The sequence below is a fragment of the Streptopelia decaocto genome, assembly GCF_964273445.1.
Source record: "Streptopelia decaocto genome assembly, chromosome: 6".
Taxonomy (NCBI): domain Eukaryota; kingdom Metazoa; phylum Chordata; class Aves; order Columbiformes; family Columbidae; genus Streptopelia; species Streptopelia decaocto.
The window spans coordinates 30,112,634-30,140,629 of NC_138660.1; the positions used below are offsets into that span (position 1 = coordinate 30,112,634).

Consider the following 27,996-nt stretch of genomic DNA (forward strand, 5'->3'; position numbering starts at 1 on the left):
AAGTTCAAGTAGCTTCTAGCCTGCTACTCATACCTTGCTTTCTTCACCTTGCCTCAGTCTCCCAGGGCTGGGTGGTACTGATGGTCTTTTTCTCCCTTTCTCTTGTTGGAAGAGATCCTGTAATCTTAAAAAAGAAAAAAAAAAAACAAAACACATACAAAAAGAGAAAAATGAATCAAAATATGTTACAGCTATTAGCTGTGAAAGGCACAAATTCTGAAGTTTCTCCATACTAGAAGAGAGCCAAGCATGCCTTCACAAGTCTTGACAGATGATTGCTAATATGTGTCAAAGCTATTTTTCAAATGGCCAAAAGCAGAACATTTTCTTTACCTCAGAGATAATTTTACCCTACTAATTGTGTTCCCATCCTTCCCTCTTCCCCTTTCTTCCCCCTTTATTCAAACAACACTTTCTTCTCTCAGATCTAAGTTGTCCTCTGCAACATAATACTTTTATTATCTGGCCTCAAAATTATTTTCTGCTTCAATCCACCAGCTCTGTGGTCTTAACCAGTAGAGGACACTGACCACAAGTTGTCATAAAACACTATATATAGCAACTGCACTACAGGAAGTACAGAAGAACTTCTTCCCTTCTGTAATCAACACAATATCAGTGTTGCTCATGATTCCAACATGTGTCCTCTTACCTATTATTCCATGCTTGTAGCATCTCACAAAGTCCTTGTTTTTTAGCTATCAGAGACTCAAAAACAGATTGCAGCTGTTGAGGAGTGTCTAACGATGATGAAAGCAGCCTCGCTTGGATTTTCTCAGTCCAGTTTAGAAACTCTCCCTCTTCCATCTGCCAAAAGAAAAACTGTCAGTGTTCTGTGACCAGAGGTGACACCAGATCCAAGTGGCTTCTCCACACACTTTGCAGCCTACAGCCTGTTGATGCAGAAACAGTCCATTACCTCCTTTTGGGCAAAGAGGTCTTCCATCTTCTCTTCTCTTGTTTTGCTGAAAGTATCCGTTTTCAGAGAAGCAAGGCGATCATCAACAGCAAGATACACTTGTGACACCCTGTCGATAGGGGTGCAAAGAGTTAAGCTGTGACTACTTGGAACACCTTCAACATTCTTTAGTAAAAGTCTGAATGTGTTAAGGTTAGCATTTAAGAATACAAAAGATGATATATGACAGTCTTCTAACGTAGGTTGTCCCACTGAATACAAGAAGACGACAAGAAGATACTGGACTGACTGCTGTTGCCATATTCAACAGTTAACAAAGGCAATGTCTCCAACACAGTACAGAGTTTAGTTGCCACATGACCAATATAATGAAAACAGTTCTATTCAGACAATACATTTGAGCAATGCTTTTGCACTTTTTCTGGGCTGAAGACAGGATTTAAACTTGGTCAGATCTTTCAAAAAGGAATGTTAGGGTAAGGGCACATAGTGTTAGCTGCAGCTTTCAGATTAAGCCTTCTAGGACCACCTTCCCTGTTCCACTTTTAATACTAGCAGGAGGAATTAGGAATACTTCAGTTGTGCTTGAGAAGGCATTTAGTAAGAAAAGGTGACACTTTAGACACCAGCTGACAGTCAACCTTTCAGTGGCTATTGGCAACATAATTCAGAAACATGCTACATCACTCAAATATCAGTGCAACATTCAGAGGTGGAAAAGAGAAGAATCTTAGTTTCTACTGGCTGTGTTTAAGCTGAATTATTACCAGATGAGAAGGTGAGTCATTAGTATAGACAGAGGAGGCAAAGGTAATAAAGAAGATTCCTGTATCACCCTCCCTTAGAAGCACATATAAATGAGTTTAAAACCATTACTTTTGTATTAGAAATTAATATTTAGCAAGTCTTATCTATACTACCAAAACCAGTTTTGTGTTCTGCTAATACAAGTCCAAACTACAAATAAGCTGAGGAAGGCATTAAAAACAAAGCTTACTTTTGAGAGAAATCCTTGAGATCCTGCAAAATAGTAACCTTTGATGGAGCCTGCCGTTTAATGTAGATCTTGGGGAGTGGGACACACACTTCAAGCAGCCGGATTGGAGAGTAGCTGAGAAGGCAATACAACAGTTATTAACAAAACTCACCCCCACAGTACTAGTTCTACACCATATTGCGGTTTGTGCCCCTTATATGAATAGGGGCACTGCCAACGTGTCCAGGGCTTTAGTTATTTTACTAGGAGTAACACCCTGTTCATTTATCTCCTAGGCAAAGAGGAAAACCACAGATGACATTGCAAAAAGAAAATTATGGAAGTTTGAGATTAGACAGGGAAAAGCGTTCTCCTTCTGTATCACGAACTGGAACCACCCATTCTTGGGAACACTGCCCGCCCCATCCAGGACAGTGACAGCACCCACAATGCACCCTGTAAGCCAGTACGCAACCCTGCACTTGTGGTTTTCGTGCAGATACGCTACCCCATGCTATACTCGAAGTGAAGGACAGGCCTGATGAATCCTTACTGGAGCTCTATGCTTCACACAGTACTAGAGAGAGAAGGAAGTTTTCAGCAGTGGACCTCACCTGAAAGATGCCACCATCTGGTTATAGGAGAAATACTGGTGATAGTCATGGTGAATGGAGTGACCACAAGGCTCCGCATTGGCCCTTCGAGTGTACTGGTGCCCATAGAATCTCAGCTCAAGGTACTTTGCAAAAGACATAGACCAAGAATCATTGGAAAGAGGAACAACTGGTGTCACCTGAAAAATGGAAAACCAAGTGTCTTAGTTTCATCCTTCAACCAAGATTAAGGTCAGGCTAACCTAGAGAGCAATCTAGTATTTCTAGTACCTGAAGAGCCCATGACCCTGAAACACACTCAACAATAAACACAGCATTTCTGCACAGCTAAGGCCAACACATAGTTACAATAAATTGGATAAACAACTGCTAATTGATGATGACAAGTGATAAACTGGGGAGGTACAAACATAACCTTGATGTATCTGGGATGCCATTTCTCTGCATAAAGATGATTTCCAAGCAACCCACTGAGCAGCAGTGGTTTCATCATATACTCTTTCCCTGGTGATTCTTCAGCTACAAATACCTTGGTATTGCTCTATATTTCAACTTCAGCAGCGCTTACAAGCTTAGAGTAGCCACTGCTTCATACATACATAATTGCCACAGAGATATTAGTGTTTACAGGAGCACATGGAAATAAAAGGTTATAGAACAGGTGTATACACAGCAGCTTGGGGCTTGCCTTCAGCAATTACATTAATTTTCTCCAGGTATCTTTACATCCAACACCCATGTTTAAGGCAGCATACGTAGGTGAAATGAGTCATCCACATGGGTAATTGAGATGTTTTGCATGTCAGGCACTGTATGAATCTTTTTTAATTAAGTGTTGTTCTTGTCTCTTTAAAGGCTCTTAAATTTTACAATGTTTAGCTCGAGATGAGTATCCAGTCAGTAATGTTTTCTTAGCTAAATTACAGAACAAGTTCCAGATAATATACAGTGTTACTATCTCGTGTTTTTTAAAGCAATTTATCATTCCTCTAATGAATGATTTTACCTACTTTCTAATGAATACTACGGGAAGTCTAGACATCATGCTGACGCAATGCAGACCGTCCAGTCCACAGCAGATCAAAGAATACCACGTGGCTTTAGCCAGTTACTAAGCCAGTAGGTCTCAGTGTCTGCCCTTCCCCATACACACATTCTTTTGATGCTCGTACTGATTCACTGCAGGGCAGGGACCACACTCTTCACCTTTAAGAGGGCAACTCCATTCTTCCCGTGGGTCAGAAAGCAGTTTCCAGCAATATTTCAGCTTCACTTAAACCTACCCTCTCAGAGCAAGGTTGGACACTTCCCAACAGTACTACTTAACACAAGAAGTTTCACCTTCAACAGCCCCAATTTTACAAGAGGAATTTGTAGGTAAGTGAGAACATCTGTATCAGTTACAGGTTTTGTGCTAGTTTAGCCACAGCTCCAGAGATGAACACTTTCTCAAAAAAACTGCCTTTTCATACAAGGCCAGTCACAATGGGAATACTAAAGGGGAACAACAATGATTCTTAAGTCCATATCCTTACCTGTTTGCACAGTCTACACCAGGAGTAAGTGAGAATGGTGTGCTGGTACCCAGGGACTGGGGAGTCCAGCTCCTTTAACACAATCTGCACGCAGCCTTGCCCATGAACAAAGCGGCGGATGTGGTGCACCATCGGTGTTTCACAGAACATGCTGGGGCATTGGTAGGAGGGCCTTACAGAGAGAAACAACACATGTGAATGATCATGTGCTAGGCACTGCTGAAGAACCAACTCAACATCTCTAATATCATGGTACTATTTATCTTTACTGTACAAGTTTCTTAAGCCTTTAGCAGAGGTTGTTTCTACCGAGCGAACTGTATTATACTCATTTAGAAGCAGTGTGTAGGGAAGTTCCCTTGCCAGCAATGGCTGTATAAGTCCCAAAAGCAGCGATGGGATACTGGTTGCTTTCATAATCTTTTTACAATGAATCACTTTCTACCAACATATTCCATACAGTCCACAAAATATGGATCAGGCATCTGGAAGCCCCTGGCACCAAATTAGAAGACCCCTTTGCCAGTGTAGCAAAGGCTACTGAGTACAAAGACGTGCCAAAGAGCCTTCAAAATGGTAACGTTTCAGCTCCTGAAGGAAGAGGTGAGCAAAATGGTGCCAGATAACATCTTTAAACAGAAAAAAACATGACCTTTCTTTGGATGGGTTTAAGTCAGAGACTGACAGTAAAAAAATAAAAGCTGAATTGTTTTGGTACCAAAGTGAAATAGGCAATTCTTCAAAAATTGAAAGGGCCTATAAAAGCCCAGACCCTACTTACTTAATGGAAAAAAGAAAAAAACCTACTGAAACCATAGAGATTGAGAAGCATTCACTGTAGCACACACTAGCTAGTCAGCAGAGAGCAACAAGAAAAGTGGACAGTTAAGCTCCTCCTCATTGATCAGCACAAGCAGAAATACTTGTTCTTCCAGAAAAGGTTGAACGTAAAGAGCATTTTGCTACTGCAAGTAGCCAATGGAGAGAACAGAGCAATCTTGTCCTTTGAGGAGACACAGGCTGCCTATCCAGCTTCACAGCCTGCTGAGAATCTGTATGGGGTTCTGGCAGTGCTGGTTATCACTGAAATGTAACAACTAGCACCTTTCTCAGATTAAATAAATGACACAGTACTTTGTCAGGGCTGAAAGTGTTCTGGACCATTAAAATTAGTCACCTTGTAGATATGACAAAGCGTTACTCTGAGACCTTCAGATAACACTAAAGGAATAGGTATTTTTTCCAGAAATTGTATGAAAGTTCAAATAGGAACTTCAGAACATCAGATGAGTGCAGCTGCTCATCTGGAAAAAAACAGCAATTCGGAATACATGCTCAGACTCTTACCTAGGTCCTTAGAGCCCTAATTGCTACGAGAAAGTGCTAAATGAATATATTTGCCTTTATGAACATATGGCTTGTTTTGTAATCTCTTCCACTTCCTCATTAATGGAAATAAGAGGGACAAGGCCAAAGTGGGAAAGCAGGGGATGTGTTTGCTTGTCAGAAGTGAGCATGGGTAAGTGGATTCTTAAATCCAGGTCCTGTTTCACTACAGCATGATAATAAAGTCAAAGGAGCAAAAGATGTAAGTGGTAAGCTTTACTAGGATACAACCAGCTCCGCATGCTATTCATCTAATTGCACAGAAGTCGAGTCTATGAAGACAGCAGCAGGTCAACTTCACAGAGCTATTGAAAGCTTTTGTTTTGTTTAGAATGAGATTTCTAATAAGTTCTTCCTCACCTGAAACAGTACCGCTCCAGAAAAATCCCTAGGGTCAGGTCATTTTTCCCATAGAACTCCATGGTCACAATCCTAAAGCAGACAAATAAAAGCTTTAGAAGGTGGATGCTGCCACTTGCAGCAATGGCCTTTAATGCAGAGATCTGTACCCACTGCTGGCGTGTTTTCAGCCTGGGTACCTTCAAAGGCTTTTTTAACCCCTTGATGACCTTTCCTAGATCCCTCCTGTCAAGTTACCTAATAATGGGATCAGGGTCTTACTAGAACATCTTTAGACTTGACATTTAAAAGTCACGTACAATTCAACTGCACTTTTGAAGATCATGCTCAAGAGTATCTAGGCACAAAAATCTGGACAGCTTGAAGCCTCAAACATATGAACAGTTACAAAAAGGGTACATATAGAAGATGAAAAAAGCCTTAGAAAAACCTTATTCTCCTAGAAAATTTAATAGTAACTTTTCTCAGAACCTGATGTGACCAAGCCACTTAAAATGTGGAAGTTTAAGCATCACAATTCAGGCATCTCTAATATCAATAATTTACATCCTCTTATTGTTGCTGTTTAGTGAGCTTATTACCACTTTCTTTGGTTCATTCCTAAGCTTTTACAGGAACTTCAGAGCTTTCACTGTAAGAGAGCCATCTCTATATTTTCTCCTGAGCTAGCTGATGAAACACCAAGACCTCTCCTGTTTAGCAGAGCTAAAACCATGTAATGTTGCACACAATTAATACATTAAAACCCCCTAAGCTGGACATACAGTTAAGGCTCTTAATGCCCCTGACTATAATACAAGAAAGGTAACAATATAGTCAAATGCCACTCACAGATAATACAATCTAGAAGTATTCTGAGATTCTCTCAAGGCTTATTTTTGTGCTTGGACATCCTTCTGTGTTTATATCACCAACTCTTCCCCACAAGACTGCATGCAGTGCCCTCCCCACATATAAGTTACTCTGCAGTGAAAGGATCAGCTCAAGCATTCACTTTTAGGCTGGGCTTTCTCATTCGTGCTTGGGGATGACCCCGGCTGTGGGATCCTGCTCTGGATCCGCCTGACCAGGCCAGCCAAAATTCTTCTGGCAACAGTTCCTGTGACAGGATGGGCACAACCTACCCAGGAGTCCTCAAAGAAATACAATAGCACTATGAGGCGAGCGCTGATCTTGACTTAGGAAAAAGCACAGCCATGACACAAGCTAGAAAGGAGCAGTTTTCATACCAGGGGCTAACACAGGCACTTGGAGCATTGCTGGACTGAGCAGAAGAGCTACTGAAGAGAACACAGAGCCTCTGATGGTTTACTGGACTCAGGCAATCCACCTGGCAGAGAGAAAACAACCCATTTACTGGTTACAGACACTTCCTGATGACAAAATTCTATTCTAGTAGTTTTATTTAAAGAGAAATCTTTGCTTACTCCTTTTGTACACATTAACCTTGTATTATCTCTGAGCTTCAGGCAGACATGTGCCATGTATAATTACCGTCATTTTTAGAACAGCATAACTAATATGCATAATGAAACCAATGCACTCACACGTATTTCTGCGGAAAGCAAGCTAAGAGGAACAGAAAACAACAAAAGCCCCAAGACAAATACCCAGAATCTCCAAAAGTTTAGGACACCATAGAGTCAAAACTCCGCCAATATATGATACCTCAATTGGTCATTCCAACTTTCTCTCCTCTGTAAAGAGATTTACCACAGTGCTGCTGGAATGGAGTCATTTTCCCTTCCACACCCTACAGAACTATGAGGTTACCAAATAATTTTCTTTGATCACTGAATAAATTTAAAGCAGCATCAACCAATCTGATCCAGAGCAAGGGCTAGTCTTACCGTTTGTAAGATTATGGCCTATGAAGCTATACAGATTTACATTTAAGCAACAATTAAAAAGTGACTTCTCATGAACTTGGAGGCTGATTGGCTCAGGGACTAAAAACGTCTGACTATTTCAAGAGATGAGTTCTGCTGCTCTTGTTCATAAATTCTTTCCAGAACAGCTTCCAGCTCAAGAAAATCCCAAGATCCTTTTCCTCAGATACAAGTTTGTTGCCTTCATGGCAGTTTCCCAAAACTTTAAATATTTTGATTACAAGCACATACTGCCTTGCTTTGAAATTTCAAAGATGATTCTACCCCTCCATTATGAGATTCTCACATTTCTTCAGATCACCCAAACTCTTGCAAACACACACTTTAATGTAATTACAGTCTAATGATGTTTCCATGACACTAAGCCCTCCAAAGATGAAAATGTTACACTTTTAGAAATTACCATTACAAGCATCAAGAAAGCGCAGCTTCAGAAACTTAAGTTTGCTCCACCTTGATGTACTCACTTTCAGAAATCAGCCATGTACACGCTGATTCTGGGCTGACTTTGTGCATTTCTCAGAAAGTGGAGTCTCAAAACCCCTTCTCAGGGAAATTTTGCAGTCACTCTCTTGTTCTGCTCTCTCATATCCACACAGTCCCTGGTTATATTGGCTTAAGTGCCAAGAGCACTGCAATCTAAACCACAGTTTTGAACCAGTCAAGAAACAACAACAAACAACTCTGGTTTGACATTTAATACAAGACAAACCTTCTCTATTACCAGGAGAAACTGATGTAACCTTGGTTTCCAGCAGCATAGCTTTGAACCTTACCTTATGAGACCACGAGGATTCACTCTGAGCCAGTCCCTTCTCATCCTCTTCAGTTCTGCACCCAGTTTTTCCAGTAGGGACACCAGACACATCCTTACTTTGGGCAAAGGGATCTGTGCTTTTCTGCAGTATCCGCCCTCCCCTGGCCCGATAGTCAGCCAGCATTCTGGCCAAGCTCTGGCTATCACCTACATGTTCCGCTATTCTAGTGTTAACCAGCTCGTGAGAAGGTAAGATTTGGATAGCCTTGGCTTGGATACTCCCATTCATCCCTTGTAGTCCAGAGAGATCCCGCAATAATTGTCTCTTCCTTCTGCTCTCCAGCTCCTTGTATTCCTTATTGAGGAGAGGAGACCAATAAACTTGCTCGGGGAAGTATTCCCGGGCAGGGCACCTCATGCCTTTTTCAGTCAAAAGAAATGGTTCGCGGAATGTCATTACAGGAGAAATACAGAGAATGACATCTTTCAGCTCCTGCTTAAATGCTGCAGAGTAAGTCTTGAGACGATCTTCAGAAGAAGCCACCTCTTCTGTGACATATAAACCAGTATCATCCTGGAGAGGGTCTCTGAAGACTCTCATCTGACTCTTGGGCTCCTGCAGATCATCCGCCTGTTGAAGAGGCTCCAGTGGCTGGCTATCCAGAGTGCCCAAGTGCTGGTCCATGCCATGGAGAGGCAGCAGGGATGTTTCAGGTATTGCAGCGGGTACAGAGTTGAACACTGGAAATGGTGACTCCGCTTTGTGGTGCTCCTGCTGTTTTGAGGACACCATTTCCAGCTGACTGTTTTCTTGGTCGCCTCTCTCAAACAAACCTCTTTGTTCCAGCAAGCTGACCTCATCAGAGGGCACTGACTCACAGATCACAGGCAGCTTTTCAGAGGACAGTTCAATGTCTCTGACTGCTGTGCTGAAATCCTCACCGTTGAAGAGGTTCTGTTCTTCATTTTCATCTCCTGGCTCCTCAATCAGGGAGTGAAAGGAGGCATTTTTGGTCAGAGTTGGAGGCATGGCAAACTCATCCATAAGGAAAGAGATTTCCAGCTGGGAATGATAAGCCACACAGACCATGAAGATCAGGATCTCCTTCACACGAGCCAGCTCGTACTCCGCAGCACCACACAACTTGATCGTGCAACCCAGGTGCTGGGGACACCCTTCAAAAAACATCAGGGTTTTTGTCTGATCTAGAAGACAAAAAAAAACCCCAAAACAAACACAGAAGTCAGAATGACAATTATAGTTAACCTGCTCCTGCATATCTCATGCTGAAGAGACTCAGAGAAGCTAAGAGCAAGTAACACTGGTACCACAATTCAGGTGCATAAATTCACACTGCTGTACAGAAATAACTTATTTTTGCAAGTAAAACAAGCGTTTTCTATAAAAACTTTCCAGTTTTGTAAAAAAAGGCATCATAAAGTCCAAATGAAGGCCACACAAAACACACTGGTCTAAACAGCATATTCTAAGATCACTGTGGACTCTGCAGCAGTGAAGCCGAAGAACCACTGTCCTCCCAGGCACATTTGCTCACTCTTACAAGTCAAAAGCCTACAAGATTTTGAGTGAAATTTAAAGGCTGGAAAGGGGCACGGTGAAGTGGAAGAGATGTAAAGATTGCATTTCCACAGAGATTTGCATCAACAGCATTTATGTGTGCCGGCACCACTGTCAACCTGCCAAGCAGCACCTCTTCCTTCTTCCTTCGCAGACTTCTACTGCCTAAAGGGGTTACAGGGGAAAAGGAACCCGATTTCTCAAAGGTGCACAATGACTGACAAGGGGCAGCGTGCACAACTTGCAACAAGGCAAATTTTGACTGGATATGTTAAGGTTGGACCACATGCTCTTCTGAGGTCACTTCCAGTCTCTGCTGTTCTACGATTCTCTGTACCCACATGGAAAAATTCTTAATGAGGAGGATGGCTAAGCAACGGAAAAGGTGCCCAGACAGGCTATGAAATCTCTGTTCTGCAATATTTTCAACAGTTGGCTGACAAAGCCCTGAGAAATCTGATCCTGCACTGATATTAGTCTTTTTTGCTTTGAACAGGAAGTTGGACCTGACAAACTCCAGAGTGGTGGGAAGAGAAAAAACAGTTAGGAAGGAAGAAGCCAGCCTAATTAAAATTTAGTGTGTCTTATCTTAGTAAGATCATGCGTTTTTGTCCACAGCCAGTTCACCGTAGTGCTAAGATCTAACAGAAGAAAGATGAGTAGGAAAGATAATAATTGATCACACAAGGTACCCAAAAGTTCAGGTCTAGTTGAGAAGAGCAAAGCATTTATCCTTTCACACACAAGCTCAGACACGTCAAGCTTTACTCACCATTGGGCAGCTGAAAAACTTGCATATAAAATTTATGACACGTTCCCAAACGTGGCTTGGTCAACAGTTGATCCATTGACATCACTAAGTCTCCCTGGGTCATTCGACTCACACGGTCTAACACTTGCTATAAATATGGAAAGAACAGTAAGAATGTGAAGTGCAAAGAGGAAAAAATAGAAAGCCAGTGTGATCCAGGAAACCTCTCGCTGAGACATAAACTCTGGGTTATACCCAGTCACACAAACACACATCCATAATACATACAAGAATTTGGTTAGGGGAGAAAAATCAGACAACTTTTTGCTTTTTCTGGGGATTTGCTACAAGGAGAAATTACAGAGATCCATGACAAGGCCCAGTCTGACTCTGACAGGAAGCACTCACCGGTTTGACGTTGATGACCAGAGTGATACCATGTTCCAAGAGCATGTCCTGGGCAATTCGGGACACAGTCTTCTCAACAAGGACCAAATTAGGTCTGACATCAACTATCCGCTGTACGTAATTCTTCAGGAACTCCCTTTCCTGCAGACAGGAAAAAAGTATGGCAGTTAACTGCTGCAAACCCATCTGAAAAAAAACACTTAATGCTTAATATTACCTTTTTTTTTTTCATTTCTATGCTGACCTTTCCTATAAAACCTTTCCTATATGTTTGAAAAGTGCTAGAAGTAGAGCATCCTAAACATTCATGTCAGTGTCGCAAAAACAAAGCTTTTGCTAGAAGGTCCTATAGGACTTTAACGCAGATATACAAATATTTATGATCATGTGCTGAAGAACGCACTGAAATAATCACAGAGATCAATATTTAGAAAGCATAGCAGATACATCTACCTCAATCAGACGAAGGACAGGTCCCAGTTTAAGCTTCTACTAGAAAACCAACTCACTAGGCAGAGAAGTTTTATTGCTAAAGCTTTCATACCTGTAATCCTGTCTATTAATCAAACAGAAGCGATCTTAAATACTTGCTAAGGAAAGAGTCAAATACAGAAACAAACGTTATGGGCCAAGCTCAGTAGGGCACCTTGTTACAAGTGTCCTGGCAAACACCTAAAGACTGACTCTCAGACAAGAACACAGTGTCAAAGTTCTAGCCATTCCAGTGTTTTCATACTTTAGGCACCTCCCTGCTTACAGGGCAAGGCACATGTTCCCAAGTGACATTTGGTAGTTTGTCACTTCATTAGGTTGGCGGTTGTTCCATTTTTTCAAGCCTGACAAGAAATGGGTGCAACCTAATCCTTACCTACACCAACTTTTCCAATGTTTCTTCACGCACCTAAACCATATCTAGCACTGACCTTCTGAACTCTATGTTCCTTATACAATGTATCATTAAAAACAAAAAGCATTTCCTAAAACGTTGCATTTAATTGTGAGGATCAGAAGATCACTCTCAATACACGTAACAAAACCTCTCAGCCCAAGACTGCAAGTTTGTACTGCATTTACTGCAGCAGTTTTTTTAGCTCACTGCTAGAAGAGGAAGTTTTTCCTATGCAATCCCACTCACTCAACTCCAGCTTATACAACGAAAAACAAAACAACACCAAAACCAGATGTGCCCAGATCATCATTTTGTTTGCATCACGAGACCTCAGGCAATTTTAACCAAGAACAAAGGCATGTTCTCACCTGAAGTACTATAGGGTCTATGCAGGTAAACTTTGTTTCTTCTCGATAGAGGTACTCAATTGAGCACTTCAGCAAAAGAATTTTGGGATTTTTTAAGCAGGAGTTCATCTAAGAAAGACACAAAATAGTTAAAGTGAAAATACAAACACCTGCACAGGAAAAAAGTAGACAAGGAAAAAAAGACAGACTTCTCATGATTGACTTTTTCCCCCCCAAAAAAAGTCTCCATTGTCCTCCCCGCCCCCGCAGACACAATCACACGTTCTTCCTCCTTACAAAGAAGTTACACCCAGTTGTTGGAATTTTACAGCTACTGTCCAGTAAGTGCAACACTAGAGGTTTCTACAGTGACCCCCAAGAACCCTGAAGTTCTTGATACACCTTGGAGCCTCCAACCAGGTCACTTCTGCCTTGACCTCCTGCCTTATTTAAAGTCATGCTTTACTATATTGTCATAAGGCAGAACTACAAATGCCTATTTTGGGTTAAAATTTGAGGCAACTACCCAGGGTCAAAGGATGTTTTTTTATGCATGTATGAGGAAAGCTTCCCACTTAGAATCCCCGGGCTAAAAGAAAACAGCTTGAAAAAAAAAATGCTTTAAAAGTCATTCTTGCTTAGGGTCTCAAACTAGAGAAAGCTCAGAAACCTCCTGAGTAGTGAGACAAACTTCAAACCCCAAAAAGCAAGTCACAGCACACTTGTTTCCTCAGAATGCACTACAACCAGCATTTGATTAATCAAGCCTGCATTACCTTTTTGTGCGCAACATTTTTAGTGCAAACAAATCCATTCACCACCATGGAGTCAAATTTCTTTCCACCAGGGATCTGATAAAGCAAATAACATTTTCAGAACTGTCATACAGTCCCATACCTTCTAATGCAGTCACAATAATACATAGAATACCTATTGTAGCTGATGTGTGAGTTTCAGCTACATCTTCAATTATCAGATGAAAGATCAGATACAGTCATGCTGGATACAACTCTTTAAAGTCTGGTGAACTAAGGACAACATGAAAACAAGTACTAAGTTCCCGGATCTCTATGTCCCTCCCGACAGATGCATATTTATTAAACTGGGAACACTCTGGAATATAATAAGGGAACCCAACTTCTATAGGCCATGGAAAGCATACACTTTTTCACATGCTAATTCTACTAACAACACAAGAATTGTACAGAAAGAAAGAAAAAAACAAACGAAAAAAGAAAACCAAGTAAACCTCTGCTTACTATTTGAACACAAATACTTGACTGGTGTGCCTACAGTCACAACCAATCACAAGAGTAATAAACAACATGAAAGAGGTCTCAGAATAAGTTGTTTTTCAGAGGACGTTTCTGTTATCAGTATGTGAAAACAAGAGCTTTCACCAAAGCTTCACAAGAGCTTTCACCCCTGAACATCTGTTCTTTGAACTGGAGTTTCAGGAGACACAGCCACAACTGATGCTGTCTGAAGAGATGCCACCGGCATCACAAGGCTCTTATATTTTACATGTTTTCCAAACAAAAGGGGCCTCCCAAGGTAAATTTTGCCAAAGAGAAATAAGACCAAGCCTTTGATCCTCAGTCACAGCAGCTCCTTGGATGTTCTTGTCACATCAGCCTCCCAGAAGAAACTCTGTATGCCACAACTCCAGGTTTACAGTTCAGCAATGTCAACACAGGGGCATCCAGCAGAACCGGATGCACCATCCCATAACAATTAAGTTTTCCTCTTGAAGAAAGTTGTTGTACTTGGCATAGGAGGAGCTCAGTCCTCCACAATGGATAGTTACAGGGCAATAGATTGCTACAGAGTCCTGCAAGCTACTTATCCAGTATTCAGCACATTTCCAGTCCAAGCAGAAACCAAAAAAGGAAGCAAGTCATTACAGAAGAGGTGTTGCTCTTCGTTACCTTCTGCAGCCTACAGCCTGGAAGAAGAGGTCACCTCCAGGGCATTAAAGCACCTTTTACAGCATGCAACATCTCTTCTGTGCAACGTTTTCTAGAACCCCATCTTAACCAAAGGCCATGTTGGCCAATTACACCACTGGACATGCCAGGGGCACTGGGAAGGGGCTCTTTTCTTTGAAGAAGGGGTGCTGCCAGCAGCTGCATCCTTTTGTTTCCCTACATGCACTGTTTGGAACTTACTTTTTTGATGTGGACAAACTGGCGGATATCCATGTCATCATCTCTGTTCTTGACATCAGGCCGTACAGTTTGAACTACCTGGCACACCACAGGCACAATAATGTCCCTCCAGGACAGTGACAGGGACTCGTTGTACAGAAGTTGCTGAAGCAGTGCCATCATGTGGTTGTGATTAGCAGATCTGTAAAAGAGGAGAAACAAAGAGATTCGTTGTGAGAAGAATACAGAGCAGCAATTTGATATCATATTTCAGAAGTAGTTTTTTTAACATCTATACTGCAGAATTCCTCTGAACAAACAGCTGCCTAGAACCTTCTACAGTAAACTGGTCCTGTACTTCAGTATAGAAAAATCACAGTAAAAAAAACCAATCAAAATATACTGTCAAAATGCTGCTTTCTTAATGCAAATTGAGGAAGTAGACACTACAATAAGTCCCAGTGAAAGCTGGTGGAATATTGGGGCTTCAGGAAATGTTACTCGGGATTTCAAAATTCCTTTTTCTACATGTTGCTTACAGCAGCCTTTCCATGGCTTGTTTCTCCCCATTCTCTTCTCTCAGCAGCTCCAGATTGCTGTGGTGCCAGCCTAGAGGCGTGAAAAAGAGTTCTTTGGACTTCTCCTCCACCCTCCTGTTGAATAATGACTCTGCAAGAGATGAACAAACCTTGTTAGTATAAGGTCACAGTGGAACATCTGTGCCTTTCTGAAAGGCTACTTTGAAAAGGAAATAATATACTAAGACGTAAGTCTAAGCTTCTTGAAATGAGTTTGTGCTAGACGTCATGCTAACATGATGCAGCAAACGCTATTGAGTGTAACAGTGGTGAGTGTACAAAGGAAAAGTGAGCTACTAAAATTCTTGTACCACCAGTACAGAGCAAAGGGTTCTCTTCTTGAATTGAATTGTTACCAAGTTTGTTAAGACAAGGAAAAAGAAAAAATCTTAAACCTCAGTTTTGCCTGTAAATAGGCAGCTGATTCCAAATATCATGTATATTCATAATACACAATCATAATGGCTTTTAGACTTAGGACACTGGTCAAAGGCACTAATTTGATCCATAAGAAGCTGCTGATTTGAAGACATCTGTGTATAAGTGGCATTTAAAAGATCAAGTTGTTTCATTCAAGCTGCAGCACAAGTATCAAAAATATCTTGGTAAAGGCCTTGTTAAAGAAATGCTATGCTACCAATCCATATGTCAGATTTCTGAACCTTTATGTGACCTGCAGCCCTGATCCCACACACAGCCCCTCTTTGCTGCCAGTAGGCTGGTTCATCTCACCTATGTCTCAGTATTTAATACTACAGAATTCTCAAGGAACTTCTGTCGAGAAAGTGGCACAAGCTTTACAAAATATCTCAGCATATCTTCTCACCGTCATCCACCGAACCATCATATACACAAGTATATGAACTATACCCATTTCTGGTTTTGGAAGCACAAAGCATGTTTCAACAGTGTAAAACAGTCCTCACTGGGAGGGGGCCCACCACTTTCACTTACTGTATTGTCCAGTAACCCCTTAGAACTGTTCTGTGTTTTCCAGCGCCAAGAGGAGAGGTTATTTTGGCACAGTTTCTGTGCTTTGAAAGAGTAGTTAGGTTATTTCCCACACAGGTATTATGATATTATAGAGGGAAGTTATAAACTTCCCCATTCTAAATAATGGCTGACTATATTATAAGTAATTTATGCTAGTAGCGTATACCTTTTCATCAGCAAGTATGTAAGCTTCAAACTCCTCAGAGTGCATGACACGACTGCAAAATCCTTATACAATAGTAATCTGAGCAGGACTACTGAAAAAAACTCTTTGAAAACAACAATTACACTCCTCTAGACTCTCCCTATCCAAAATTAGCTGTGTAGAAGATTAGCAGAAGTTACATCGGTTTTTCCCCTTTCCTTTCTCCTGCAAAAGCTCAGTTAAAAACTAAGCAAAGACGCTGTTTTTCTGGCTGCATAGACATTGGGGTTTCCCCCTTATTTCATCTTCTTATGAGATCACCACAATCAACATCATTAACTAGGAAAATTAAAAAAAAAAAGCCCCAAGGGACACCTGCCCATGATACTGGAAGGCACATGGGCTTTAAAACTCACAACTGCATCTAATTGCCTTTCATTTCAGAAGCAGTAGCGGTAGGGATGGTGGTGGTGGCAGGAAACCCAGAAAGATTTAAGAGATGAAGCTTTAAACTGCTCTGTGGAAGCAGCGCAATTAATCACATCACGTGTTGATTTGCTTGCACACAAAGTTAAAATTGGTGTCTGTTACATATGTTTGTAGGTAGGGAAGTTTTGAACAGACTTGCCACTTATGCTTATTAAAAAAAAAAAAAGTAAAAACTTTTGAGTACTTTTGAAAGAAGCAATTTGAGAATTCAAACAAATTAAAGCTTCAAAGTTCATTCAAAAAAAGTTACAGTATAGTTTATATATAAGTTTTGCCACTAAATAAGTTCAGATTTACTGTCAAGTAAATATTTCTAAAGGGTCAACGCTCTATTAAAGGAGTATTGAGTTTTCACCATTATACTAAAACCCCACACCAGCAATATCTGAAGTTTCTCCTTACCTTTAATAAAGGCATCACTTATGGAGAACATCTGCTGCCCTCCGTTTTCAGGATTCAAGTACTCTGAAAGAAGAGAGAAGAGGGAGATAGGCGGAGACAAAGCAATGACAGGTTACACTGGTGCGCCTGTATAATTACAATGTGCACGCCCACACCAGAAGCAGCAGCATTACTCATCTCAGTGTTCAGTCACCAATTTAGCAACAGCTTGGTGAGTGGTCAAGACAAGAATATCCTCTCATTCTTGTTCTATCAAAAACTTCTAAGACTGCAAGAAAACAGTGCCTACTACTGCGAAGAAACAAAACAAACTAGAGACAAGCAAGGAATGAACAGGAATTAAGAGTGTGCGCTTCCAATTGAACCACACTGCACTTTTCTAAGTCTGAATTCAAATGTGTTAAGCTGTGAGTAAACACCATGAGAACACCCAGACAGGGAACAGCCTCCTCACTTTGCTCTAAAAATGCAGCTTCAGAAGCCATTTTGCTCTCACACTCCAACAAAATATCTCCGATCAAGGGAGCCCATCCATAAGATTTATTTTACACAGTGAAGGAACAGAGGACAGCCTGCCTTTCAAGAGCTGGAAGTCTAAAATCTCAGCCAGCCTGAAGTGTTATGAGGAATCCATGGTGACAGAGGCAGACTCCCAGCAACAAAGGAAAGCAAGAGCTGTATTTCACTTTACATGTCGGAAACAGAATGCAGCTCCATCAACTACACTTGTTCAGCTTGCCAGAGCTTGATCTTCCATGCAGGCTGGCTGCCTACCTACAAAAAGCTTCTTTTCTCCCGAGACTATTAGCTTGTTGTGCTTTCAGTTGGTTCCTTGCTTCTACAAAAAGTGATTGTAGAGTGGGAAGACAAGAGCATTAGCCCAATTGTTTATACAGCGTGATGATCTGAAGTCCAAAGCTAAGCCTTCATCACCTTCCCTGAGAACAGTCCAGACCTACCGCCACAAAGGGAACACAAGGCCAGGCAGCTTCAGACATCAACAGAAAGCAACGGAATGTTGACAGGACACAAGCCATCACAAGTCTGAACAGCAGCACTCAAGAGACACTTTACATGCCACCAGTTTAAAAGTCTGAGCTTGTCTGCAGATGCCGAGTTCGCAAACACATACTCAAAAGATGATTGATATACCAAAGAGGGGTTGCAAACATCTCTGCAGCTTGATGGTTATTTTCAGATTCCTTTCATCTCTTGCTTAGATGAAGAGTTTAGCATTACAAGCAACCTACTGCCTGACAAATGCTGGCTCACCCTCAGCATTCATTCACCCACAGACTACGTAGAGAAAGTTCTGTCATGCTGTACCTACACATGAGCACGCCTACTGGCACCTCCATCCCTCTCCACTTTGTGACAGCTCAGAGCACCAGCTCTTACTGCAAACACACTCAAATTAGGTCTGACACATACCCCTGACTGGTACAGCCAGGGCAGGAGTTAATCCCAGCTGAAACCTAACCTTAGTTATGCTCTGGACAAAGACGCAGGTGACACCTCCAAATTAGGAACGCTTCTCTCCAATACAGCTTGACCTCCTATAACTTTGTTTCCAGTTGTGCCCCAGAGGAAATTCCTGACAAGGTAAAAAACCTCAACTAGACAGCACACTCAGAGGTGTGAGTCTGAGATGGTGAGAGTGGCTAAAACACATATCTCTTACCTCACATCTTCCCTCTATGCATCACACTCCACAGAAGTGGGGAGGGAGGAGGTTCCTGTAGCATATTTTGTAGCCTTGTCTGCAAGCAGTTAAGTATCAAGGGAGTATCTTACAAGCTCCCTAAACAGCTTCACTAAAACAAAACAACAACAGAAAGAACCAAAAAACCCCACCCCAGAACATACAAATTCCTAGGTTGGATATTCAAGGGCATTATTGGAAGCAAATATGAAAATGCGCAAAGAAATTTGCAGGTCTCCAACAGAAACCAGCAGGTATGGATTTTATACAGCTTACACATTGCCCTGGTTAAACATCAAAATAGACTGGCCAGCAACCACAGCTTTTCCCCTAGATACACAAAAGAGGATGCACGCATCCACAGATACACACTGAAAACTGAGGAGCACCTTTGCCAAAGAAGGTGCATCAAAAGGGCCCCTGGCAGCAGCATGCTAAGCCTTGGCAAGCACTGGTGATAAGGAACTGTGTCGTGGTTACTCAGATTCTCTTCTCTTTCCCCCTCCTAACTAGACGCAGGCACCAAAAACTACCCAAAATACCTGCTGCCAGGATCAAGGATACTGGGCTGCAAGGGCATTTAGAAAATAAATCTTCCCGTATTGGCAACAGTATCTCTTTAAAAATAGTAACTAGAGCCCACATTTAAAATAAGTCACTTAATCTCGTCCCCCCATTTAAATGCACTTATTTTGTTTCCCACTCTGATACACACTATAAAGTACCACTGTCTTTAGGCAAACAATACTACAAATGAGTCACTGTTCTCACTTGTGAGATACTACAAGCCAGCTAACTGGAAGTCACTAGAATTTCATGGCAACACACCAGGCATTAGTCAGCCTGTAACACTGCAAGAAATCTTGCTGTTAGACTCAGACTATATACAAACCACTCTGCTCTAAAACACAGCTGGTACCTCGCAGGCCATTGCCTCAGAGCAGCTGACCTCTGTGACTGGTGGAAATTGAATCTCTCTTAATCATTTCAAGAAATCTACTAACCACTTGGACTCAAGTTGACCTGCACTTCTAGCACTGATGTTTTGTCCTGTCAGCCACTCCCCCAATGACTATAATTTACTCAGTTGTGAGGAAATAGAGTTTCTAGCCTCAAAAGGTGGGTGTGATCTTCAGTTTTACTTCATTATTTCACAGAAAAATAAGTCACTGTCATCCAGTCTAAGGACAAAAGACAATTCCAAAGAAATCAAGCCAAATACATGTGTCTATCACGGTCATATGGAAGTCACTGACCCCTGACAGCAGCAAACACCTCATGTCGCTGACTGACTACAGTGCTCTGCTCTTAAAATAACCATGTCCCATTTTTACACCGAAGCTGATCTAGTCCTGACTGTCTAATCGTTGTGATACTCCATAACCTCCTGGATGACATCTTTTGTTTAATATAGCCAGAATAAATCAGGAACACAAGGTCTTTACACTCTGACTTTAATATTTCTAGAACAAAGTTTTTAAAATCATCATTTCACTGCTCTAGGCACTGCAGTATCACCATAGGGTTTTGTCCTAATTTTTGAAGGCCTTTAATAACATACATTTACAAAATTTCAGTCTCCCTATTGCCAAGAAGTGTTTCTGGCTATCCAAGATGTTGTCATTAATTTTAACTTGTTGCTCCCTAGTTATGTCTTTCCTCTAGAAACTCTCATGCCAAAAATTAAAAAAAGATATGTACAGTAAGTCCTCTGTATTTGCAGAGGATACAGATTTTTTTTTAAACTGTAGGATAATCCCTACCACTCCACAGTGCATTTTAGTGACTCACACCTCCAGTCTATCCCAGTTCTGGGCATATTACTGATACTTCCCCCTCAAGGGAAATCCATTCTCTTAAAAGGAATTGTTCCCAATTTTCTACTATGAATTACGCTCCTACAGAATAACCTGGTTAAGAATCCACACATTTCAGGAACAGATAACAAAAATCAGTCAGCAGAGATTCACCAAAGGTAGCAGAGTGCCACCAACATACATAATTCAAAGGCAAAAGTCTGTCTCCTTTCAGTCCCCTCACCACTTGCCTTTTCCGCTGATCTTCTTCGAGCTCTCCGTCACCAAAATCTTTCTCATAAGAACTTCAGTTCTGGCTATAAAAAGCCTTGATTTGGCCAAAAGTTTCTGAGAGAGGCAGACTCTCTTACGTTCCCCCTTCATCATGTACCGCATTTTGTATAAGGAGATAAAGACTAAGATACGTTTGAAACCAGGATTATCACTCTACAAGTCCTTTAACACACGCTGATAAAGATAAACCTGCTACAGCTGTAAATTCATATGATAATACAGCACACCTGGGCCTGTTTCAAGCTCATTTAATCCAGCAGTAGTGCTGACAACCTGTTCCTACTGTTGAGTCATCTGACATCAGCTCAAATTTCAAACCTGCTCTGTTCCTCTCTTCGGGGAAAAAAAAATAAGCAGTTTGACTTTCTTCTTCTAGACAAATTTTTAGCAAATAAAAGGTGACTACAATAGGCACTGATATATATGCCCGCTCTAATTTGCCTCACTCTCGCTCCCATTTCTAACATCAAAAGTCAGCTATGACCAGTTCTCCTGCCCTACTCTCTTCAATGACCATTTCAGAAAATTCAATCTGTAAGCAAGCACAAAAAAACCTTGCATTCTGATCCACAACAACAGAAGAGATCCATTAGACTTTACAGAATAATGAAATCATTAGAAAAAGTCTACATTATTTAACAACGGAACATCTTTTAAGGTTGGATATACCAAAGGGGTGGGGTGAAAATATTGAAGAATAAGAAACTCCTCAGAAGCAGCAAAGATAGAAGTCTACAAAGCTGATGTAACCTTAGGTAAGGAAGCAGAGCAAAGGCATCAATTGCAACCCAGCATGTAAAGCAACTAGAATATACTAGACCCAAGCCAGTGGCAAGCCCTGGTTTCAGTCAGCCCTTGTCCAGTTTAGAAAATGCAACTGTCAACAGGCAGGCACGTTATTTTTCCTATAAGAATTGTGCTTATAGTTAGAGTATTCCAATTTAATATTTATTTAGGAGGAAAAAAAAAACTTCCAAAAGAAGTCTTCAACACTGAGCATTTTATTTCTTCCTACTTCGCTTAAGTGGATGTTTGCTTTTGAACAAATGGTACATATATGGACTAAGTTAGGCTTTATTGCACACCAGTAAGATTCTTCTGTCAAAGGTAAGCTTATTAAGGTACAATTAGAAGTCAGCACAGAGCTCTTCCAAGTTAATTTTGTTCACTTGATGCTTGGGTTTTTCTTTCTTGCTTGCTTTTCCAGTTTAATCTCAGACTGTAGAGACACATATCAAACTGGTTTATGCACAGACTATTTTTCCACCCCAGTTAGCCAGAAACTGTATCTGTGGATCTGCCCTATTATGTATGGGCCAAACACTTTGCTTCAACTGCAAAGAGAAAGTCACAGGGGAAGTTACACACTCTGCAGAGAAGGTGTTTTGACAGGTCTACTGAGCCTCCTCAGAGGTGAGCACATCAAAACTGCAAGTGAGTGCCAGCTAAACATCATATTTTCCCCTCTGTAAGACAGCTACAAAAGTAGTGTCCAAACAGGTCAGTATTATTAGGGCCCAGCTCTCTCCATCATGTGCAACTCCAGCTGGTGACTACCTCGTACCTTTTTGGTCGGCAGGGTGAGGGGGCACATGTGGGTACTTGGAGTGCTTCTTGATATGGAAGTTCACGTTGTCCAGCTCCACGTTCAGGCTGATGGAGGCGGCTGAATCACTGTCCATTGTGGACTGGAAGCTGCTGACTGAAGTGCGCTTGCTAGGGCTGGCGGAGTCTTTTAGTGTTGGGTAAGGGGGAAGATATGGGGAGGAGAAGGGTTCAAATGGGTATCATGAGGGTACCGGAGAGGAGAAAAATTGTCTTTAATACATAAAGACCAGTGTGCAATACTACAGGAACACAGTATTTCCATAGTTCCAATCTTATCTTCATGTGTGCATGCTGACATATTGGGCATTCTTTAGTGCATTACTGTAGGGTCCAAATCAAGCAAAAGTCTGCCTAAGAAACAGACGGCAGCAATTTACATGCTTCTCCTCCATTAGAAGTATGAAGCTTTATCAGTTCCACTAAATACTAAAATACTGTATCCATCGTAAGAAAAAGGACTAGCTAGCTTATAGTTTGCTTAGATCCTTACAGCCCCATGCGCGCACACAAACACACACACATAAAGCAAGACATGGTTAAAGTACTGTGTCCCAAAGGACTAGGGACAGCAGGGGAGAAGGCAGAGTGAGAACAAGACTCAGGTGAAACTCACTGGCCAAGTTATCTTCTCCTTCATCGGCAATCTGCTCTGTGTCACTGTCATCAAACTTGATGTCTTTGAACCAGGATGGCTCAGAGTGCCCCTCTACAGAGTTCACAGAGTCGCTGTCTGGAGATGGGGTTTCTGAGAACTCCGTGCTCTAGGAAGAAAAAAAGGTGTAGAAATGCAGCTCTGCTGAAATATTAAGCAGCCTTAGAAAGCAGCCTGCTACAAACGCAGATCAGACATTTTAAAAATTAGGGGATATTCTCAGTGGGCTGATCCAGGTTAGTCACAGAGCCACCCTTCTCAGCACAAAATAGGAACTGGGACAGGAAACAAGTATTTCTTTATACTTCCCATGTGCTTAGTCTCTGCGTCCTCCCCACCTCCACACAAGTTGTGACTGAGTGGCATGAAAGGCCAGTTTTATTCTACTGCACATTTTCTGTCACCACATCCAGCTAAACAGTTTTGAATGCTTCCTATTCCCAGCTGAGGGGGGTGATGACTGTATCCTTTGCCCAGAAACCAGCATATACATGCAGCTTTTGGTGGAGGCTAATTCTAAGTTACTGGAACAATTCTGTGACTGATCAAAGCAGCTCCAAGAGTTTCACTCACAAGTCAGACTCTAGCTGGGGCTACTGTGTCAAAACAAAGCCTGGCTAGAGTACCAGAGAACCTGGAGAGCATCTAAACAATTTCCATCAGCCATCCTGATGCCTCCAGTCTCCTCAAGAGGAAGTTCTCACTATCATTCCTTTGGCTACAGTGAGTACAGCAAGCAACTGAGTCAACGACACTGTTTCTCCTGACTCTTGTTCAGGAGCAGTGACATCAGACAGTGCTTTCAGCTGATGAGAACAAAAATTGGCTTTAAACCTTGCATAACATAAGCCCCTTACAAATAGTTATGAACAGGGATCCACAAGCTCTTGCTAGTTAAGGGCAAGCTTTTACTAGCAAACAGTTAACTAGCTGAGATGCCAGCTGAAGCCCAGAGCAATCTCAATGGAAAACCATGTGACTGTGGCCAAGAGATGAAATGCATGAGGAAGACAAGATGCTAACAGCTACAAGCTTTCTGACTGAGGTCCACGGGACAGCTGAGCTGCAGAACATGGAAGACTCTCAACTGAATGCTTTCAGGTGGGAGAGGCCACAGAGATATCTTCTTCAAGTTAAAAAAAACAATCCAGTCATTCAGGCCAGTGACTGCTTTTACCACTCAGCAAGTTTAATTGCAATGGAATGCAGTAGGGTAGCACCTCTGGTCACTGGCTCCCTGCCTCCCGCTCAGCTAGCCAGCCCTGTTTCGGAGGCACGACAAAGAACCCCTCCCAATCTCGCATCATGTGGCTAAGGTACTGAATTCTTTCTTACTGCCATCACTGGAGATCAGAAGGTGGTTACCAATACAATAAATGAGAAGATCCCATACTGTATATCTAAAATATCCATTCTTTGGAAGTTTTTAAATAAGGAGTTTTGAAATAGAAGTAGAATACCACCGCTGTGTCTCAGATTCTGCACATGATACCACAGCTACCACAAGCACAGACTGTGCCACGCCAGGGCCTCTGTGGAAGGTGTCCACAAGAGGTACCGGCCTAGATAAGAGGCCCTTTCCTCCACTTTAGGCAGCACTACATGCAACAGCCCAGCCTCCACAGAGGACACCCCAAAGCTTTCTGGGCAAATGCAGCTTCCTCAGGCTTTAAACCACTAAAGACTCCAATTCTCTGTACAAAAAATATTATTTAGAAAACATACAATGGCTGCTGAGAACAGGATTAGAAAAGATTCTAGCGAGCAGCCAAACTCAGCAAGTACCATAGCTTTCCTAGTCCTTTTACCTGTAACGGTCTGTAGAGAGCATACTCATCTCTGAAGAGCTGATCATGATGACTGACACATTCTAGCCAGCGTCCATCAACCAGCGCTTGTCCTATTGCAATAGCTTGGACCCTGGAGGTAAAAGAAAAGATGTTTTCTAAGTCTAGTTCTAAACACATATGGTTTATGGAACAAACATGCTACAAAGAGTCGCTTGCTACACACTATTTGACTCAACAATATCCCATTGCCATGTTTAACCAGACACTATTTAAAATATTGTGGAGAGGCAGCAGACTGTACTGGATCAAGCATGGAGCTAGACAAGGAGACAGAGACTGCCAGGACTCTGAACACTCACTTGAGGTGTCCAGCAGGCAACGGAGAAATATTGTATGTGCTCCTCCAATATTGTTAGCTCGAGTTATACATAGTGAGCCCCTCTGCTGAGCAAGGACTGTTGCTCTCACTAAAGAACCATATCAATTTTATCCTCCTCTTGCATAGTTAAATACACCAGATCCTTTATACTCACAAGGTTAATAGCCTGCCAGCCCATCAAAAATTTAGCTAACAAACACTATTAGTGATATCTGATTACAGGGGCAGACTTGCACTTCAGAGCACCAGTGAACATTTCTGGACAGTCTTCGTAATACACTCACTATTCTCCAGCTGTTTTGAGTGATACTTGTCCCAAAAGCTGCTTCCCAAAGTAGACACCTCCTGTGCCCTGTTGTTTTGGGCCACACAGAGTCAAAACCCTGCCAGTAGAGATCTGAATTCTCCTTCTTTGTCATCTCCCTGCAAAGGGGTCTATCTCTGCCCTCTAAGACATCCTATATCAGCTAAAATTCACAACCTCCTGTCACAGAGAAAGACGACACCTGCTGTCCTAAAGCCTCAGGGTTACCTTGTGGTTATGTGCCCATTTCTGATGAGCCAGTTGACCAGCTCTTTTCCAACAATGCAGTTGGGATGTGTCCGCAGCCAGTAGCGATGGTCTTGAAACTCCATCCCACTGTTGTGGTGGCAGATTTTCTTCCACAAATCTTTCAGCTGGACCGAATCCTGGACAAGGAGGTGTGCAAGTTACTGAGTAGTCTGATCTTAGCACTGGTTTTAAGGGCATCAGCCTGTGCCCTCAGATCAGCTTCTAGATCAAGAGCCCTCCACAAACAGGCATAAAATCTAAGCCATTCTGCACAACCTACGTGAAGATGTAAACAGAAACAGTAGACACAAGACCAGCTTCTTTATATCCTTCCTTTCATACAGAGTTGAGAATAAGGAAGAAAAAAAAGTGGGTATCCTCAGATCTGGGATTATTTTGAGAGAGAACAGAACACCCCAAGGGGTGAAGAAGAGGCACTGCAGCTCACTGTCTCAAATGCCTCACTCATTCGATTTTTGTTGAAGAAGACAAATAAGGAGAGGAGAAACATACACACAAAAAGGTGCTTTATTTAAATTTTAACTGGCTTCAGCCTTCCAGTTAACTGCCAGACCCACATTACTGCACTTCCCAAAGGTGCCCTGAGATCCAAGAGTTTTGCTCCACTTCTGCAACTGGACTGGCTTTCTGCTTTTATTTCCAGCACCGGCTGTCCTGGGTATTATCCTAAAACCAATGTCAGCAGCTCCCCTTCCATACCAGGTATAGAGTCAAATGGATCAGTAACAGAATATGTCACAGCATCATAAGATTTGATCCTACTGGTGATTCCACAGTTCAACTGCCTTGTAGTTTACCCTTAATTCACACGGCGAATTCAGTAAACTGGACAAACTGGCAGAAAACAGCAAATCCTTTCAACTACAGGATTTTGACCTCTAGTTCACAGAAGTATGTGCTTAGTTCACTGTACATACATCCTCCCCGACCTTTTATTTCATGAGCAAAGTTCATTAATCTTCTGAATGGAACACATTAAACTTTAACTCCTGATATAGAGTCAGCTCCACATGCAAAGTGCATTAAACCAACAGTGGGAATTCACAAAAAAATCCTTCATTAACTGACAACACATCTTCTGCTCTTAGCTGAACAGAAGCAATACTACAAACCCTCTTTTTTCCCCAGGGAAGGAAACAGACAGAAATTAAACCATGTGAAGCTGAAGTGCACTGGGACTTGATAATCTTGGTCCAAGTTGTGTTCATAGTATTTAAAATTTCATTTTTCCTGCAGTAACATACACACGCTGGTCAAGGTGGTGTAAAGATGTGCCTTAAGGATGTTTCTCCTTCACGTCGTTATCCATTTACAGAGCACACTGGAAGGAGTTGTGCAAGTGAGCAGGAACTAGAGTGTTTCTGCACCCTCAAGAATGTGCTTTGCTGACAGCAGGAAAATACCTGACAACACAGAAATTAGTCTTCCTGATTCTAAATTGGCAATCTTGAACCTTTTAATGTGTGAAAAACACTCTCCTCCTTTCTCTGCATCATCTTTGCCTCAATTGTCAGAAACACTTCCTCACCCTCAAAGAAAAAACCCACTGTTTTCTGCTGAACATTGTCCAGTAACTGCCACCTACAACACTGCTGTCAGGGGGGGACAATAGGATTACACAGAACACTGTGGCACGTTGGCTTTTCTTCGAACAAGTACGTCACTACAACCCTCTACAAAATGTTATATTTATTCTGCAAACAAGGAGAGGGGCCGATAAGCTGTAACAGCTTAAATTCATTCACCATAGTGCAACCACCTTGACGCAGCCATTTAAAGCTTCCGATTACGTGGCCTATGAAAGGGAAAATCTGAACTTGGAGAAATACAGAATCAGGGCTTTGCATTACAGCTGCAACCGTTGTAGGGTTTAACCCACAAGAAGCCACATGCCCCAACTCCACCATACATAACACACTTCCCAAGAGTGAAACTGTAAACACCTTTATGGGAACACCACATGAAACTACGATTTGCTCCAGGAAGACGGAATTGTCCAAAGCAGCATCAATATACTCCATCCTTACAGCACCAGGA

The 27,996-nt window shown here is 41.9% G+C and overlaps 1 protein-coding gene across 11 annotated transcripts in view; it reads right to left on the bottom strand.

Moving 5' to 3' along the window:
• Window positions 1-27,996, bottom strand: part of PIKFYVE (phosphoinositide kinase, FYVE-type zinc finger containing) — a gene marked incomplete at its 3' end in the record, with an annotated part of 62,632 nt that overhangs the window by 14,108 nt on the left and 20,528 nt on the right. For 9 of the 11 annotated variants that reach the window (XM_082055633.1, XM_082055630.1, XM_082055632.1 and 6 more), the window contains 20 exons: window positions 25,918-26,075; window positions 25,025-25,136; window positions 23,178-23,325; window positions 22,521-22,688; window positions 17,165-17,227; window positions 15,097-15,226; window positions 14,579-14,759; window positions 13,187-13,261; window positions 12,432-12,539; window positions 11,175-11,315; window positions 10,788-10,914; window positions 8,456-9,642; window positions 7,020-7,120; window positions 5,791-5,862; window positions 4,045-4,216; window positions 2,510-2,688; window positions 1,917-2,030; window positions 920-1,028; window positions 653-807; window positions 34-124 (listed from right to left, as the gene is read on the bottom strand). In XM_082055633.1, coding sequence (XP_081911759.1) covers window positions 34-124; window positions 653-807; window positions 920-1,028; window positions 1,917-2,030; window positions 2,510-2,688; window positions 4,045-4,216; window positions 5,791-5,862; window positions 7,020-7,120; window positions 8,456-9,642; window positions 10,788-10,914; window positions 11,175-11,315; window positions 12,432-12,539; window positions 13,187-13,261; window positions 14,579-14,759; window positions 15,097-15,226; window positions 17,165-17,227; window positions 22,521-22,688; window positions 23,178-23,325; window positions 25,025-25,136; window positions 25,918-26,075 — 3,591 coding nt within the window. Of the gene's footprint in view, window positions 1-33; window positions 125-652; window positions 808-919; window positions 1,029-1,916; window positions 2,031-2,509; window positions 2,689-4,044; window positions 4,217-5,790; window positions 5,863-7,019; window positions 7,121-8,455; window positions 9,643-10,787; window positions 10,915-11,174; window positions 11,316-12,431; window positions 12,540-13,186; window positions 13,262-14,578; window positions 14,760-15,096; window positions 15,227-17,164; window positions 17,228-22,509; window positions 22,689-23,177; window positions 23,326-25,024; window positions 25,137-25,917; window positions 26,076-27,996 lie in introns of those variants that run through there. The other 2 variants (XM_082055634.1, XM_082055626.1) reach the window with 2 other exon arrangements.